The sequence below is a fragment of the Pseudopipra pipra genome, chromosome 1, assembly GCF_036250125.1.
Source record: "Pseudopipra pipra isolate bDixPip1 chromosome 1, bDixPip1.hap1, whole genome shotgun sequence".
NCBI classification, from domain to species: domain Eukaryota; kingdom Metazoa; phylum Chordata; class Aves; order Passeriformes; family Pipridae; genus Pseudopipra; species Pseudopipra pipra.
The window spans coordinates 53,083,438-53,101,210 of record NC_087549.1 but is presented as its reverse complement, the minus strand read 5'-3'; the positions used below and the strand labels follow the sequence as shown (position 1 = coordinate 53,101,210).

The 17,773-nt window shown below is 37.2% G+C and overlaps 1 protein-coding gene across 3 annotated transcripts in view; it reads left to right on the top strand.

Moving 5' to 3' along the window:
- PIEZO2 (piezo type mechanosensitive ion channel component 2) overlaps positions 1–17,773 on the top strand; it is a 297,318-nt gene that overhangs the window by 92,533 nt on the left and 187,012 nt on the right. For all 3 annotated transcript variants that reach the window (XM_064656971.1, XM_064656987.1, XM_064656979.1), the window contains exon 3: positions 12,167–12,292. In XM_064656971.1, the coding sequence (XP_064513041.1) occupies positions 12,167–12,292 (126 nt within the window). The remainder of the gene's footprint in view (positions 1–12,166; positions 12,293–17,773) is intronic.

Here is a 17,773-nt window from a genome sequence, read left to right as displayed (position 1 = left end):
ATTCAACAAAGGGCACAAAATGCAGAATTACGGGGACCTTTTGGACATTTGGCAGCTTTGAACTGATATTTTATGGTGTCATAATTATCTCTGACTCTTTTATATATAACCTTCTGGGTGATTAAAAACACTTAAGTTGTCTTTAAAGGTATACTTAGCTTCTCTTCCTGCATAATCTTGGAGAATACATTTTCTGGTCATTTCTCCAAAGCAAGACTTGTAACTCACACTCCGTGACAAAGAACTGAAACTAGTTTTACTAGCTGTAAAAAGCACATCCTTCATATCCTCCATAATCTCCACACTTTATACCTTTCAATATTCCTTATGTTGGTTTGGGAGTTTTGTTTGTTTGTTTGTTTTGTTGTTGCTGTTTTGTCTGCAAAGGCAACATCATTAACCATCTAAAAATCCAGGCCATGAAAACAGCAAGCTACTCTGTTGCACTTCCTTTCTTTGCTGAATGCTGAAACTACACCCTGTGAAGCATGGCAGTAGATATATTCCAATCCATCATCTTACATACCATTTCCAGTTGCACACTTAGGTTTCCTACCACAGGGAAAAGTATTTAAAATTGCTCCAGCAGCAACCCTTTCTAAAAAGCATCTAAAAAAGAAGTGTAGATAGCACAATCCTCCATTCCAGTCCCTAGTGCCTCTTGCGAGAGTTGTCTGAGGTTGTTGTCCCATCAGCCCTACTGTTGTCCAGTGAATGATTCCACATTCTTCTACCAGAAAGGCAGATGTGTGAGAAATCCCAGCTGAATTGCAGCGATGTCTCATATACCACTGCAGAGGCCTCTTGGATCCTGAGACGCTACTTGGACAACAATTGAACTACATGTGTGCAGAGCACAGATGCCAAGTTCAGCTTCAGTGTTGAAGCAGTTTTACTACTTTTGGCTGCTGGATTCCCATAATTTTTGCTGTACGTGAAAGAATGAAACTACTGATCCTTTTATATCTACCCCAGAGGACAAAATGCCAGATACAGAAGATCTAGTTGGACGTGAGCATTACTTAGCTGATGTCTTGCAGTGAATGCTTGGTAATTGGTTATTTTTAATGAAGAAATATAACTATTTTGAAAAACCATGATAAAATCCCACAGGGCTATAGAGAAGAACTCAAGTATTTATCTTAAGAGACTTTGTGTACTTTCCTTTGGGTAGTTTTCGGTGTGTGTATGAAATAAGCTGGTCTATGAGAAACTTGATTCATTGTTAGGCCTGTGGTCTCACTATAGGTTCCAGGCATTAGAATGGATAAATTGTGTTTTGACACAATTTGTTTATTCAGAAGCAACTAGATAAAGCTTACAGTCTTTGAAAGTGTCTAATGTGACAACAGAATTTTGAAGGGTATTTCCTGTAGTGAAAATTGTTGGAATTTCAAAATAAATATTACATGTTTAAAAGGGCATACATCTGGTAACCTTTATACATTCAGCTGCATCTCTGAGGGAAAAAAAAAAAAAAGGTGATCCCTTTAGTTGGTGAATGCATTGGTTGCCTTTTACCCCACTTGTGTTCTTGTGGGACAAGTGCATATCAAGGTAAAGTTTAAAAGAAAAATAGTCACACATAAACCATGGTCACTGAGCTGACATTGGCTCTTAGGAATGCAGTTGAAGGCTTGTGATACAGGCATCTGTGGAATCATTAGTTCAGAGCCTCAGCAGATGTTGAGAAAATAGATGTGAACATAAAGGAATAAAATGGAGAATGAAATGGAACATTGTACTGCTGTATAAAGCCATAATGTGTCTGTATTTTGTAGTGGTAGTGCCACCCTACCCTAAAGGGAATGTAGTAGAACTGGAAAAGAGTTCACAGAGGGTTGACAGGGATAACTAAAGTACATGCAGCAACATCTGAGAAACAGAGGTGTGATGGAGCTCTAGCTGAGAAAAGATGCAAGTGGAAGACTGTATGATTGAGAGGTACAAAATGATGAGTGACGAGGAAAGGATGGATAGTGATAATTATTCTTTTTCTCATAATGTGAGAACTGGGACCAATCAAAAAGATGTTGTTGATACATTGAACCATTGACCTGTGGCAATACACATATGTATGCTGAAAATTCACATGGCTGAGAATAGTGCTGGGAAATTTCACAAAGGAGAAATTTACCAAATAGATCTGGTTCCAGCAATCTGAAAAAGATTAGAGACTTGGAGGGAGTATTAATCTTCTTGTTTGCTTCCCCTAGACAACTGTTTATGGCTGCTACTGATTACTGGTGAGAATGGTCTTTTGGTTTGTACAAGTGTAGATACAGACATTCTTAGCTTCTTTTATGTTCACAGTTTCTAGTATTTTAACAGTGTCCTGTAGGCTAATGGATACTCCACATTATTATAGTCAGTTCCACTGTTGGTTTGTTGTTTTTTTTCCTGTTGACATGTCAGTCTTTTTAGTTTCCTTCTCATGAGTTTTCATGTCCTCAGAAATTGTTTTTTTTTTTCCACCTGCTTAAAAATAATTCTGAAAATTCAAAGGGAAATGTTTTCCCTTCTAGTCTTGGGCTTGTAAAATTGAGATAATTTAAAAGGCAGTGAATTTATTCCTGCAAGGTTTGTGTTTTAATACACAACCCTTTATCTTTCCTTACCTTCATAGTATCAACTATTCATATTTTTCAAAAAAGCAGTTTAAGATTTCAGAATGTTGTTACCTGGTATGGATTTTATCTTTTAGCCTTTAAATGTGTGAACTGTTGCCACCAAATGCCTGGCCCACAGTAGCAACCATCCCAGGAAGGAAGAGAATCACTGTTCATTTATTATCCAACTGTGCACTTAGCTGAAAGACAGCTTCCTAGCATGTGCTTGGCTTACTATAATGTTGCCCACCTTTTTCCATTATGTGAAACATAGTAGTTGGGTGAAAAATTAACTGTTTGATTCTCTCTGCAGTTATTGTCCAAAAAATGTAATAGGTATTTTCATACTGAAATGTGATGGTTCATCTATGGTTTTACCTGTAAACTTATCAGGGAAACTTTATAGTAAACATTCTGGAGTTGAATATAATGGATTATTTGTGCAAAATTCCTTTGTCTGATTTACCTAGAACATGATAGGCAATATTAAAGCTATGATTTTACATACAGAAAGATTAAAAAGAGAGAACTGTTGTGTATGCAAACATGGAGTTGATATAATAGTGAAAATACAGACGTAGTTGATGTTCTCTGCTTGGTTTGCAGGATGTTCCAGTGAATGGCTTTTGCATACCATTTGAAAGAAAACACTGGTGATGTCTTTAGATGTTCAGCATTTCAGAGTACCACTCTTCCTTAGTGTAAACCTTTTATGAAACAGTGAACAATGCTGTGATTTCTTCTCCTGAAGAAATCTAGTGTTTCTGTAAGCATAGGTGAGTTCCTTTTGGTCCAGATTTTATGTATCTTTGTAGACTACTGTCATGTTTTAACCCTGGTAGTCAGCTAGGCCCAACACAGCCACTCACTCTCTTCCCCATAGTGGCATGGGGGAGAAAGAAGAGTAAAAGTGAGAAAACTTGTAGGTTGAGGTAAAGACAGTTTCAAAGGTAAAGCAAAAGCTACACACACAGGCAAAGCAAAACAAGGTATTCATTCACCACTTCCCATGGCCAGGCAGGTGTTCAGTCACCTTCAGGAAAGCAAGGCTCCATCACCTGTAACTATGACGTGAGCAGAAACACCATAACTCCAAACATCCTCTCTTCCTTTTCCCCCAGCTCCATATGCTGAGCATGACACCATATGGTATGGAATGTCCCTTTGGTAAGTTGGGGTCAGCTGTCACAGCTGTGTCACCTCCCAACTCCTTGTGAACTCCCAGTCTCCTCGCTGGTGGGGTGGGATTAGAAGTAGAAAAGGCCTTGACTCTATGTAAGCACTGCTCAGCGATATTGAAAACATCCTTGTGTTATCTACACTGTTTTCATCACAAATCCAAAACCTGTGCCACCTACTATGAAGAAAACTGACTATCCCAGTCAAAAGCAGTACATCTAGATCCATTTGATCACACACATAATATGAGTACTAGGCAGAATGTAACAAAAAAAATAATTCTGTCATCATTATGGGAGAAAAAAGTATTTTTGTTCTGAGCCCGTTGCAACTGGACTGGAAGACAAATCAAAGGTTACCATCAGCCAAAACTGGTATGTCCCAAGATGACATATCCTCCATTCCCATGACAGATTATTTCCTGTAAATCCTTTGACAGAAGTTTGTTCTTCTGAAATACTTGCCAGAAGTTTATTGAAAACTAAGTTTCCTGCATCATCTAAAATATCTTTCTAAAATTTCCTCTGGTTTCCATTAAGATTTCAAAGGTCCGATGGGCATGACCATTTTCTATGGTAACTACCTGGACACCTCAGCATACGGTTCTTACCTGACTGTCTAATTCTCATCTGTGTTATAGTTTTTACCAATTTGCCAAGCATGGAAGTCAAATTTATTGGTTTGTTCTTCTTTTACATCCTATAACCTATTTCTCTACAGAATTTTACAGAATATGCAACATAGACTCTTGGGAAGTTGGTATTTTAATTTCCTTAGAAAACCACCTGATTTCAGTGAAAGGATACTACTGATGTTTATAGAAAGCTCTCTGGTCCTCTTCCATCTGCCCTCTGGAACATGTGTTTTGAAAGTGATATTATTTTTTTCAGAGAGAAGTATGGCCATGTGGCATATGGGTATCACAGTATGTTCTTCAAACACCATGAAACTTTTAGAACAAAATTATTTCCACAAGTAATTTGTTTTTCCATCTTGTCTTTCTACTTCCCTTAAGCACTTCTGGTAAAGGGAGGGAATGAAACTATGCCCTTGCATATCTTACTTCAGCTCTATGTTGGCAGGAGGGCTTAACATTTTTGAAATGCAAAGGTGAAGTTGAAATGCTAATGCATTTTGGCTCAGGGGCTCTTCAACTGGGTCATGAGCTGCTTTATGTTGTGCTAGTGATACTGGTGCAAACTCTTTGAAAAGGGGTTAAACTCTTCGCAGCACCGTGTCTGAGCTGAAGCAGCCTCTAGAACTTCTGGGAAAAGTTTTGCCAAAGGTAGAAATTCATACCACAGCTTCCACTGCAAGTTCAGTACACGTACTTATGCACACTTACTCCCTTGTGAAAACATCATGGTGCAGGGTTTGGTTTTGCCATAGCTGCATTAGTCCTATTCACACAGGCTTCTAGCCTTCCTCTCTCGCTCTGCCCTGCATCACATTTGTTTACTGCTTATGAACACATGTGGGTAAGTACTCAAGGGAGAAAATTATTCACCTCCTAGTAAGTAAAGATTTTTTGAAAATGTGGTTCAGCACTAGCACACGACCTGCTGTCATCTCCCATTACTTGGGAGTTTCTTGAACCATCTGTTATTGAAGGAATTTAGTACTTTACGACTGTGACAGAAATGAAGAAAGTAAGTTGCAAGCACTGCTTCTAACAGACAATAATGGCTGAATTAATTTGAATTCAAAATAAATATTATCTTTCAGTGACAAACATGGAGAGCCTGTCTCCTCAAGGGAAGTAAATGTAACTCTGTATTAACAGCCTCAAACCCTCTTGTAAAAGAGCAGTTCTGGCTTAAAATTGCTCAGTTCATATGCACTAGTATCTGAGATGATGTTTATTTCCTGTGTTTAGCTTGGTACAGCCACCTGTCAAATTATGAAGCAGACATCAAGTAGCTGTTATTTGCTTTGAAAGCTTATGAGTATTATCTGGAAAAAAAGTGAGCAGTTGAGTTCTGAGTCTTGTCTGACAAAATATTTTGTTAACAAAATGGGTAAATTGCCTGTGTAAACTTGAAAGTCAGAGATTATGACTAGCTTGAACGATGGCATTGTCTATTGATGCAGAGGATATAGTTCAGTTTTAGTAGTATTCTGGGCATGAAAACTTCTAGGAAAAACAGGAAATCCTGCAAGAAGCTGGAGTAAGGAGATATTTTTTACACTATGCAGCACTTTCTATGTTTTCATTTCTAAATAATTTTTTTTTAATTACACATAGAATTTTTCACTGTGTTTACCCAAGTCTGGTTGGCACTCCTGCAAAGTAGGCGTCTATCTCTAGACTGGCTTTTTTTCCTTCCTAGAGTGCTGTAGTATTTTAAAAAGAGAGAGAACCAGAAAGAGAAATATAAGGAAATAAATAAGTGTATAAAAGAGTATAAATGAACGTGCATTTTTTTGTGCAGTTACAAGCCTGGAACAATGTATCTTACTCTGCTTTTATAAGTAATGTAAAATTTTCAGGCAATGACATATTTTGTGACAAACTGTTACAAATTCTCAGTGGTCTATCATCTGAGAGATAATATAATTTGAAATGCAAAGGAATATATTTTAGTACAAAGAGTTGCTTGAAATTAAGGAATTATGGCTTTTTTGTAAATGTTTTAGAAAGTTTTTCTATTGGTCACAGTTGTGGATTGTGACATTTGACTACTACACATGGGAATAGGTGACACATTCAGGAAAACATGGACAAAATTTCAAATATTGGGAAATTTTTCTCGAAATTCTGAATCTAAAACCGATATGTTCTGGCTTTCAATGTGGCTCCTTAAGCACAGAGATTTAAACATAACTAAAAATAATTGCACGAAGTCTTGAGCTGTTGTTTGTGGATACACATTTTCAGGTTTGGGCCTTGGTAGGTACAGAACAGACCATGGAATTAGTAATTGCTCTCTATTTTTGTCTTGCTGCTGGAAATCCAGTGAGTAAACCAAGTGGTTTTGTATTTTTGCAGTGATGATGTCTGTCCACTTTTAAGGCTTTAGTAAGCTCAGATCCTCTGAATAGAAGATGATTTTGGAATACAAGATACTCTTTGGGGGGAAAAATATTAATGCATTTTGTATTAAGCTAAATATAGATGTACTGATAAATATGCTTACTGTGCAGTAGAAGGGTGGCAGCACTTTCAATAGCACTATTTTAACCATTAAAATAATTCCTGGCAGTATGATTTAAACATTATCTTTTTTTGAGTCTACTTAAGATGTTCATGTAAGATTTAGTGAATAGGAACTGATATGCAGTTACTTTCCTTGGTGGATCAATGCCTTGACATTGCACAATATACAGTGTACAAGGCACACCATTATCAAATTTTATTCTTAGAATACTCCTTACAAATAATTGCCTTCCTCTATCCCTTGTTCATAGCTTTGTCCCATTATGTTTCAGCACTCAAGAGGCCAAACCTCTAAGCATAGCTATACTGTGCACATAGAACTATGGATATTTTACATCTAGGAAAGGTTGTTTAATAATACGTATAACTGGCACTAGCAAATATTTAGCATTGTTCTTACAGAACCTGAAACTGGAGGGCACTCTCTCTCTGTGCCTCCAAAAGTGCATGGGGAAGAGAGGCACTGAAACAATTAGATTATGCCTACCCTCCCCATTTGGACATAATTACACATTGTAAGGAGAATAAGAGAAAATTAGCCTCTGCAGAGCATTGATTTGAACAATGCATGGTGTAGGGGTATCTGAAGAGATTTGACTTCTGCTGATTTGCAGGCTGTGTGCTTTAAGATTGGTCACACCAAGTATTAATACCCTAGCAGTGAAGAAGTAAGCCTTATTTTATGAACCTTTTATTCATCACTGAAAGCTCTTCAGTCCCTCTGCATATGCTCAAAGATATGCATGTGTTTAAGTGCTTTCTTGGACAGAGCTAAATTGCTTTGTGCCTTTCCAACATAACCCTGTAGTCGTCTGGAAATCTCAACTGAATTTAGAACTCATTTGAGTCCTTTCTTCATCTTCCGTGGTCATCAGGGCGTGTCCTGCTGAGTTAAGTGTCCATTAGTGTACAATAGTACTGATGAATTCAGGAAAGGGGACTGGCCCGTATTCTTCAGTGTTGCTGAATGCCCACACTGAAATACAAAGTTTTCCTGTCAAATGGAAGAGGGACATATCAGTGTTTATTTCATGCTTATAAACTTTCCACTGAGTGTATGTCTAAGTGTGTGAATCTACATTTAACACTTGTGGCCAAAGTAGTGGCTGATGTTCAAAGTGGACTCAGTGATGATATTTTTCTGATTATTGGCTGGAACTAACTCTGTCACCTCTGAACTTTTGGCTAAAACCAGCTTCAAATTGGAACTCTTTTCTTGCATTTATGTCCCTAAGTTATGTCAATTAATGTTAGTTGCGATATCTTGAGGCACTTAAAACAGAGCTGACCAAAGATAGGATTTCTTTTATATGGGAAATTATGTTTCCTTTTTTTTTCTTTCTTTGCAGATCAGGTGACCCCCAAACTTCCAGATTTTTACAAAGGACGTGTATTTTTAATTAATTTTTTTCTTAACTTCCCATCCCAAGGTGCCCCAAGCTACAGTATGGGTTATGTTGACAGACTCTTATTTGGAGCCATGGAGCAAGAGATTAAGGTCTCTGGACCCTGATGGAATGTCAGGAAGTTAAGATTTTAAACTTCTAGCTAAAACAAATTCTGTGGGACTGACTCATTCTGTGCTGCAGAAGTTTATTTCAACCAAGCCTTGCTTGCAGAGCTCTTTACTTTTATGTTTGTCACTTACTGATGAAGAGGTTTATTAAAAAAAAAATCCTCAATGGCTGTAATAGAGTATCTTTATTAAATGAAGTGTCACTAGTTCAGGAGATAAATGCACATTAATATTTATCACTCACTGTATACTATCAAAGGTTATGTGAAAAATTACTTATGCTTTGGTATTTCATCTACTGTGATCTGAATAAAAAGTGATGTGTAAAAAAATTCCCAAGCATAACTATTGAAGAAGAGTGTTGCAACTGTTTGGAGTACAGTATTAAGCTAAAAGAGGTGTTAGAATTGTCCCAAAACCAACTTATGTCAGAAAATACAACCTTAAGGTTACATTTAAAAAAAATTCCTGTGCAAAGTAATAAAAGCTTTGAATAATACATCTAAAAACTTAAATCTTTAGGTGAAGTCATTCAGCATACATATGATGGTGATGATGGAATTACACTGTTGGAATACTAAACAGTCTTCAGTTAACTTTTAGAAATTATTTTCCTCCTCAAGTTTCCCTTTCCTGATATCATTGTGATGTGCAGAATGGATACCGACCCTTTGAATTTATCACCTTTGCATATAGATGCTTGGTACTACTTATTAAAAAATCAGGATAAATGGTTAGCAGTATTAATTTAATTATGCATCATAAATAGATCCAAATGAGAAAAAAAGTAGTGTGGAATGAAAATGTGCCTTGCAAGCAACTGAAGATTTGGTATGGTATGGTATGATTTTTGTAATAGACCAAGGCTCATGGTCAGATTATATTGTAAGAGCTAATATATGTGATTTTAAAGCAGGTCTCAGTGACAATTGGCCATTCAATTATTCCATGTCCTGTTAGCACATCCTTTTGGTAAAAGCTCTGAGGAAGTTCCAAGTGCACAAAAAAATTAAATTCTGTCATACTCTTGCTGTTTTAGGGAAAGGAGTAGCAGAAAAGATCACAGGACTGCTTGTCCAATCATGAATGTACTGTTTTTCATCGTTTCATCATTGATGGAAGTGATGTGAGCAGCAGGCTCCACCTTTGTGTACAATCATGATGTAGGCAGTCAAGAGGTGCATGTGTTCGTTGGAGACAGCAGTCCTACAAGAACACATTAAAATAGTTAGTGGTACTGAGGTTTCATGCCTGTGGCTGGGGGGTACATGCCATTACTAATCTGGCTCTTGGCTGGATTACCTTTGAAAAATAAGAAATGGATTCCTCTGCCACATGTGAAAAGCTTTTGGCCCTCTTGAGACCAGTTTAATGTTGCACCTGAGCTGAAGAGAAAGAGCGTAATGAAGCGTTTGCATCTTGTCTGGCTTTCTGCAGACTTGATGAGAGGGGAGAAAGCCCTTTGCCAGGAGTCTTCTGAAGGGACAAAGAGACTGGAGCAATCTCCTTGCGTGTTTCCGAGACATGAGTACATTTCTAAAGCCACATGCCAGGTTTTGGGCCCACTGGTGCCATTAGGAATGACACCTGAAATGGCACCTGAAAGCAAAACCACTTTTCTTAGTCCTTCAGGCCAGTTCTGAGACAAATCTGCTCTGTCTTTTCCATCCTCCACGTTTTGCTGAAGCTAGTGGTGGAGTAAAATCAGAACCAAGCATTCAAGCTACAAACTGAGGTGTTTTGCCATTAGATTTTTCTTATTTTAGTCTTGATGGGCATAGACAAGTCTATACATCTAAGACAGAAATTAAGGAATATTGTGACTTTTGATGTTGGCTGGGGCAATGATCTCTTGCACATCTTTTCTGTCCACACAGGTTTCTGAACAATATGTATTTCCTTCTCTGTGTGACAGTCAGCTTCCATTCATGTCCATAGGGACTTTCATGTTAGGGCAACTGAACAGTTAAGGTATGTTTTAGCAAGTAAATTGTAACATTATGAGTTAAAATTTTGTAAGTTACAAAAAGAATTTAACATTGTGACTGAATTAGAATAAATACAAATTAAAGAAGGATGACAAAAATCTTTCTTCCTCATCATAAGAATCTCTGGGTTTTTTCAGGAGTTTAATTTTAGCTGTCTCTTTTCTCACTCTCTCAGTTCTGTATGCATACAGGTAATTTTTAATTTGTGTCATTTAGAACTAAGTTTACAGAAGAAAAAGAAAAATGTAAGTAAAAATATAGTCTTTTATCCAAACCCTGAAACTCATCTCTTATCCAAATCAGTCACTTCTTCCTTGGCATAAATTATGTATCCAGTTCACCGAATTTATCACTCCCATTTCTCCCAGGTTGCTGATAACTCTCCAAAACTTAGTATTTCTTACTTTTCTTCAGATACTTTATGTGTCTACTTTCTGCTGGCACAGATGAATGTGGGGCAGGTAAAGGGCTCTTGGTCAGTAGGATCTGGTGGTGATCTTGTCCCATTGATAGCCATGAAGAGAATAGCCCTTGTAGAATGCTGTAAACTGCACTGAACATAACTAGCTGCCTTCCAGCTGTGTGTTTACCCTACCATATTTACCAGTAAACTGAGAGACTATTTATTTTGATGAGTATTTATAGTCTTTTAAAATTTTCCCTACTTTATGGAGATCTTTTTTCAACATTTCAATATTTCAAGAAATACATTTTCAGCATTTCCTACATTTCTTAAAAGGAGTACAATTGCAAAAGTTAAGGCTTTTTTAAAGAAATGCTTTGTTCAATATAAATTCAAATGTGTTTGTTTTCAAATTTAAAAAAATAAGTCTAAAACTGAAATATATTTTGGGGAGGTACGACAATTGAAATACTGAAAGATGTACCCAAGATTTTCAGAAGTTTTATTTCTTTATGTGGAAACATGAAGTTTGGGAATTGTTCATACCTTGCAAGTTTAGCTGCCTGTGATTAAGCTGAGTATTTCCTAGAGGATTTATAAGGCATTTCTAAATCTTCATCAAACATTTTCTATTAGCTTTTGAATATATATCCAACAAATCATAGAGAAACTATGACCAAATGTGTCTGGCACAGGATTCTTCAGTGTATACTGAAAATTATTTTCAAAACTTCTAAAGGAAGATAAAGAGGGCAGTCGGCACAAAGCAAAGCATTCAATGAAAATATGTCTATACTCCTGAGCCAAACTGAGGTTTTTGTGTTGTTAATCCCCCTCCCATGTAATTTGTTTTGTAAAGTGTAATTAGATTAACAGGTTTTATTTTCTCAAAAGTAGAAGTATCATTCATATTTTGTCTTCATACCAGGTAATGTGGTGATAAACATTATGATGTTGTTAATATTATTGATCTAAAATTGCTGTCTGGACACTTGAGAAACTTTCTTTTTTTAATTAAAAAAAACACAACAAAATATTGGTAACAGCAGTCATTGCTGTTTGTGATTAAAGTGTACTCAAAGACACTATTGGTAATAGCAGTCATTGCTGTTTGTGAGTAAAGTATACTCAAAACCACTATAATTTAAGTATGACTTTTGCTATAATTTTGACCATGAGGGGCAATCATGATTAATGTAGAACTGACTTGTAGAAATATGCTTGGTCAAGATGTTTTTACTGGTTTTAAACTGAAAACCTTTAAGTAATGTTTGGAAATTCACCAATTATATGTATGTATACTTTGTCTTTTAGGGCATACAGGACGATTATTAAAATCTCTGTGCTTCACCAGTCTATCATTTCTGCTGCTGCACATCATCTTTCAGATTACAATAAACAGTCTTGAAGCTGGAAGAACTATTGAACCTGGTTTTAACTGTGAGTAAAACATTTTAGTTTTTATTAGCATTTTAAACATCCAAATGCTTCAGTGGTTTGAAAGGTGAAGGGTTGATGAGAAGGCACTTAGCAGTGTGCTCCTGTGGGTTTGCAGCTTGCTTCTATTATCCAGCTTTTTACCTTAGGAGTTACTGTCAGTAGGGCAAGAAGACTAGATGGGTTTAAGAAACAACAGAAACGTATATGTAACTATGATATATATATATATACTTATATATATAACTGTTTTGTCCCCACCAGAGATGCAGTTTCTTTAAGTTTACCACTGACTATTGCATATCTTTATTTTTTAGGCTTTCTCAAAATCATCTCAGAACCTGAGATAGCTACATCTTTGTGTTATTAGATCATAATCCAGTGGGCTAAGAGTAAAATGAGATATAGTAATGAAACCCCCTCTATCCATGTATTATGCCTCTCTCTGGCATAACTCTCTCAAGTTTTTCATTTATTTTAACTTTAAATCTTGACTCTAACATTTCTATTTCTAAACAGCCTGTGCTGTATAGGAAGAAGGATTTTCAAGTTTTCATTTATATGTTAGCTTTACTTAAAAATATATTGCATGACATTTTGTATCTTCCTCTCTCAGGAAATGTTGTTCAATAATTCAGAAAGCAAACATTCTTCATTGTGCAGAAGTTAATTAAAATATCTATCCAGTGATTTAGATATGTAACCTCCAGGTAGAAACTATTTGTACTTGTCTTACAGTGCTTACACTTAACATTTAAACCTGTCAACTCACCTTTGATAAATGTCCATTTAATTTTTCACAAAGTATGCTGCTGCCACTTGAGTAAACAGTTGTACTACAATTCAACACAAGAAACCTTATGTGAAGTAAAGCATCTGACTTAAAGTAACAAAATCCTAAGGAAACTTGGAGTAAGCATTACCATTTCACCTTTAACTTCCTTAATTTCTTAAAATAAAAGGCATAATTGTGTTCAGGAAACACCAGTTTTAACTGGAATATCTTGGGCTTTGTTGTTCAAATCAGGCCTTCACAATCTAAAACTACATTTTCTTTTCTTTTTTTTTTTTTAAGTGTCTATCATTCTTTGAGTGAACTGGATGAGTTGTTTTCCTGTATGTGTTTTGCATTCTTATGGCTATGAAGATGTAATTTTTACTTAGATTGGAGTAATTGCATTATCTAGACACCATTTGTATGAGTAGAGAGTTCCTAACTGTCCAAGACAGAGATGCAACCAGTGAATTTTTCCTCCTTTTATGGTGGGAACTAGGGTCTGCAGTGGGAATTAAAATAATTATTTCATCTTGAAGAGTCCACTCTTCAGGATAAAATGTGCTATTTGTGTCTGTTTATTCACAGTTGTCGAGCGCAACAGTTTATATTCTAGCTGCCATTAATAATGATTTTCTTACTTGGGGCCTCACAGGACAATGGGTATAGCTGTAGGAGTACATTGAATGTGCCTCAGATTGCTCTCTGACACTGAGACCGCTTGAAATGAGATGCCCACACCCTCACCATTAAGCTCTTTTTGCTTCCTGGGCACAGAGTGTGGTATGACATTGCCTTTTGGGGATGTTATTTGGCCCAAATTTTGCCTGAGTTGTTTGGGAGAGAAGGTTAGCTGACCAAAGTTGTTTTGAGTTTCTTTTAACTGTTTAACAACACGAAAAATTTGGCTGTTGAATTTCAGTGCCAGAATGTGTTTGCAGAGTAAACTGGCACCATTTAATTTTCTGGTATGGCTATAGCTTATGAGCTTCAGGTGAAGCTAATAAGGAGGGGCATGTGGTACTGGCATTATAGATGCCAGACCCCCAAGGTCCAGAAGGAGAAGCTAAAGAATGTATAAAGACCGTTGTGAATGTAGGGGATAGAAAAGGCCAAGGCATTTGGTAGATCAGGCAGTAAGATCAATTTTTGTCATTAAATGGTACCAGAACATAGATGGTACTGTGTGGGTGAGGAGAAAACAGAATTCCCAATCCAGAAAGTACTTTGGTAGCACTTCCCCTTGTAACTGTTTGGTGCCACAGCTCCACTGTATTTCCTGTTCCCCAGCTATATGAATAGTGCTTTGCAAAACTGACTGCAGCTGTGTGCTAAGCCGTAGCTGGAGAAATGACAGCACTTCTGCAAAGTTTTATCAGCCCTTCATTTTAGACTTGGTTGTTAGTGTTTATGCAACTCTTTTTACTCACTAAGAAGTTCGAAAGTGTAGACTGGAAGACTGGAGTTTTCTGCTTCCCTATCCAGACTCAGATCAACTATTAATAACATAATTTTACAGCTAAAGTCTTTTCTGATGCTTATCATTAGGAAATTTTTTCCCCATTAGTCAAAATACCCTGTCTGCATCTTTCAGCCTGATGTGGAAATGAAATAAAACTTTCCATTAGTTTTTATGGTTACCTGTTACGTATTTGAAGGCTGCAGTCATATCTGTCATATGTGCTCTTCTCTCATTCTCTTTTTACACAGGCTCAATCCTTCAAACTTTCTTCATGCATCATGTTTTTCAGAAAGGAGATTAGTCTTATAATTGTTGGTCTAATTTTGTTTTCTCCAAGAGTTCCAGATATTTCTTGATGTTCAGTGTCCAAAGCAAGGCAGTATTTCAGCTGAGAATTTACTAGCATATACTGAAACATAACAATTACCCAAGTGTCTGCAAGTCAAACTCCCTGCATTATTGTATGGTTCTTTTTACAATGGTAATATTGTCTCACACTTCACTTGTGATTCAATGAAACCCACAATTCCTTTTCTGCAGAAGAGACCCCTTTTTTCAATCCTGTATTTTGGTAGGTGAGTATTTTTACAGTGTAGTGAAAGTTTATGTTTGTCCATTTTTTCGCAAAATGGTTTTATTTATCAAGATCGTTCTGAATTCTATCTCCTCATTTGCTAGTGGCTCCTCTTATGGGAACCATCTGCAAATACACCTTTAAGGGGTTTTGAATATACTAAAGTGTTTGATTTTTCCTTTAAATATAATCTGTGTTTTTATTTTGATGGAACTGTAGTGTCTCCCCCAGTTTAAATAAATTAAACCATAGAGTACTGAAGGGGCTAGTGGATGTTATGGCAGGACCTCTTTTGATTATCTAGCAAAGGTCATGGGAGTCTGGGGAGGTCCTTGCTGACTGGAAGCTGGCCAGTGTTATTCTAATTTACAAAAAGGGTGTGATGGAAGACCCAGGAACCTACAGTCCTGTTATTCTAACCTCAGTTCCTGAAAAAACTGTGAAGAAGATTATACTGTGTACTACTGAAAGGCATTCAAAGGTCAATGCATTCATCAGGCACAGTCAACACAGATTCACAAAGGGAAAGTCCTGTTTAACTTGTTTGATATCCTTCTATGATAAGGTCACCTGCCCAGTGGATGAAGGGAAGGTGGTGGATGTGTTTTTCCTGGATTTTAGGAAGGCTTTTGCTATTGTCCTTCCCAGGATCCTTCTGGACAAGTTGTTCAGCTGTGGGATGAGTGGGTTCAAGATGTGCTTGGGCGAAGAATTGCCTGAAGGGCAGGGCTCAAAGGGTTGTGGTGAATGGGGCCACATCTGGCTGGCGACAGGTTACCAGTGGTGCTCCTCAGGGGTCAATTCTATGGCCAATTCTGTTCGATATATTTATGAGTGATCTGGATGTAGGAGTTGAGTGCAAGTTTGATACCAACAATACCACAGTGGGAGGTGTTGTCTGGGACAAGCTGCCTTGCAGTGGGATCTAGACAGCTTGCAGCACTGGGCTGTGATTAGTGGGATGAAATTTAACAAGTTTCTGTACCTAGGATGGAGTAATGCCGGGCACAAGTAAAAGCTAGAAGAGGAGTGTCTGGAGAGCAGCCCTGCAAAAAGGCATATCTGGGGGTGTTGTTTGGCAGCAGGCTCAAAAGGAGCCAGCAGGGTGCTCTGGCAGCCAAGAGGGCAAACCCAATCCTGGGATGCACCAGCATAGCATGACCAACTGGTCAACAGAAGTGTTGGTGAGGCCTCAACTTTGACTACTCTTTGTAGCTCTGGGCCTCACAGCTGAAGACAGATGTTTGGGTACTTGAAGAAGACAACAAAACTGGTGAAAGGACTGGAAGGAATGCCCTATGAAGAGCAGCTGAGAACTCTGGGTTTGTCTAGTGTAAAGAAAAGGAAGCCGAGGGGTGATCTTGTCACTCTACAGCTTTCTGAGGAGGGGAAGTGGAGCGCAAGGTGGTGATCTCTTCTCCCTGAGATCCAGTGACAGGATGCTTGGATATAATTCAGAACTATGCCCATTAGAAAAAGTTCAGATTGAATATTAGGAAGCATTTCATTACCAGGGGGATGGTCAAACTCTGGAACAGGCTTCCTGGACAGTTGATTGTGCCCAAGCCCGTTAGCCTGTCAGAGGCATTTAGACAGTTTCCTTAACAACATGCTTTAACTTTTAGTCAGCCCTAAGTTGCTCAAGGAGTTGACAATCACTGTAAGTCCCTTCAAAATTAAATGGTTCTATTCTATATACTGCCTTCATGTAAATGAGTTGTGTGTAAGGTAATTGTGCACTCTTGGTGTGTTAATTTCTAGGCTGAGTAAAAAGAGAATACAAGGAGGAAAGTAAAAAAATTACAATAGCAGAAACAAAAAAACCCTTGCAATTATTTTGGTGTATATTTAGTTGGTTATTTTTGCTATGATAAAGCATGGGAAATTTTCATGTGTTCTTTTAGTGATTATTCCATCACTTGCTTTCATCCTGCAGGAAAATTAGTTGATTCTACAAATCCAAAATTTCCACCTCAGAAATGTTCTAACTTAATTCTATACTTTTTGTTTAAAAAATGTATGGTCTATATTAGTAGTTAATAATCTAACTCCTGACAGTTTCAGAAAAGGGTGAGGTACCTTTGTGTTCAAATTCTGTAGGTTAGTTTGTGTCAGTATTTTCAAATGCCAGCTTCTGAATCAAAAGATCGTTTTCTGGTTTTAGCTTTTCTTTTCACCCTGATGTATTAAAGCCTCTGAAAATATTTTCATTTTGGTAGCATAAACACTTGAAAAATGTTTAAATTAGAGGTGTGATACAAACTATCACCTCTTAAACCTTATAGAGTTGTAGTTTCATTTTGGAAATGAAGAACAACTATCCTTTTACATCTAGAAGCAGTTTTATTTGGGCCATCTGGAAACGAAAAGCAGGCATGTAGAATTTCAGGCTCATTTCAAAATATTCTGGTATTATCCTGAACTTATGTAATTCAAAATCAACTGATAGATAGTACTCAGGATAAGTCCTGGAATGTTTAACTTCTTTGGTTTGTTATTTTTTCCAGCCCTTTTCTCCTTTAGAGTTCATATACCTTCTTTTTCAGGATGGCTACAGAATGCTACAGCATTCTCTAGATTATGCTGGTGTAATGATAAAGGTGTTTAAGAATGTTTGGCCAACTGAAGGTTTTTGTTTCTTAAGAGCCTTGTGAGTATTGCCTAGCACTAATA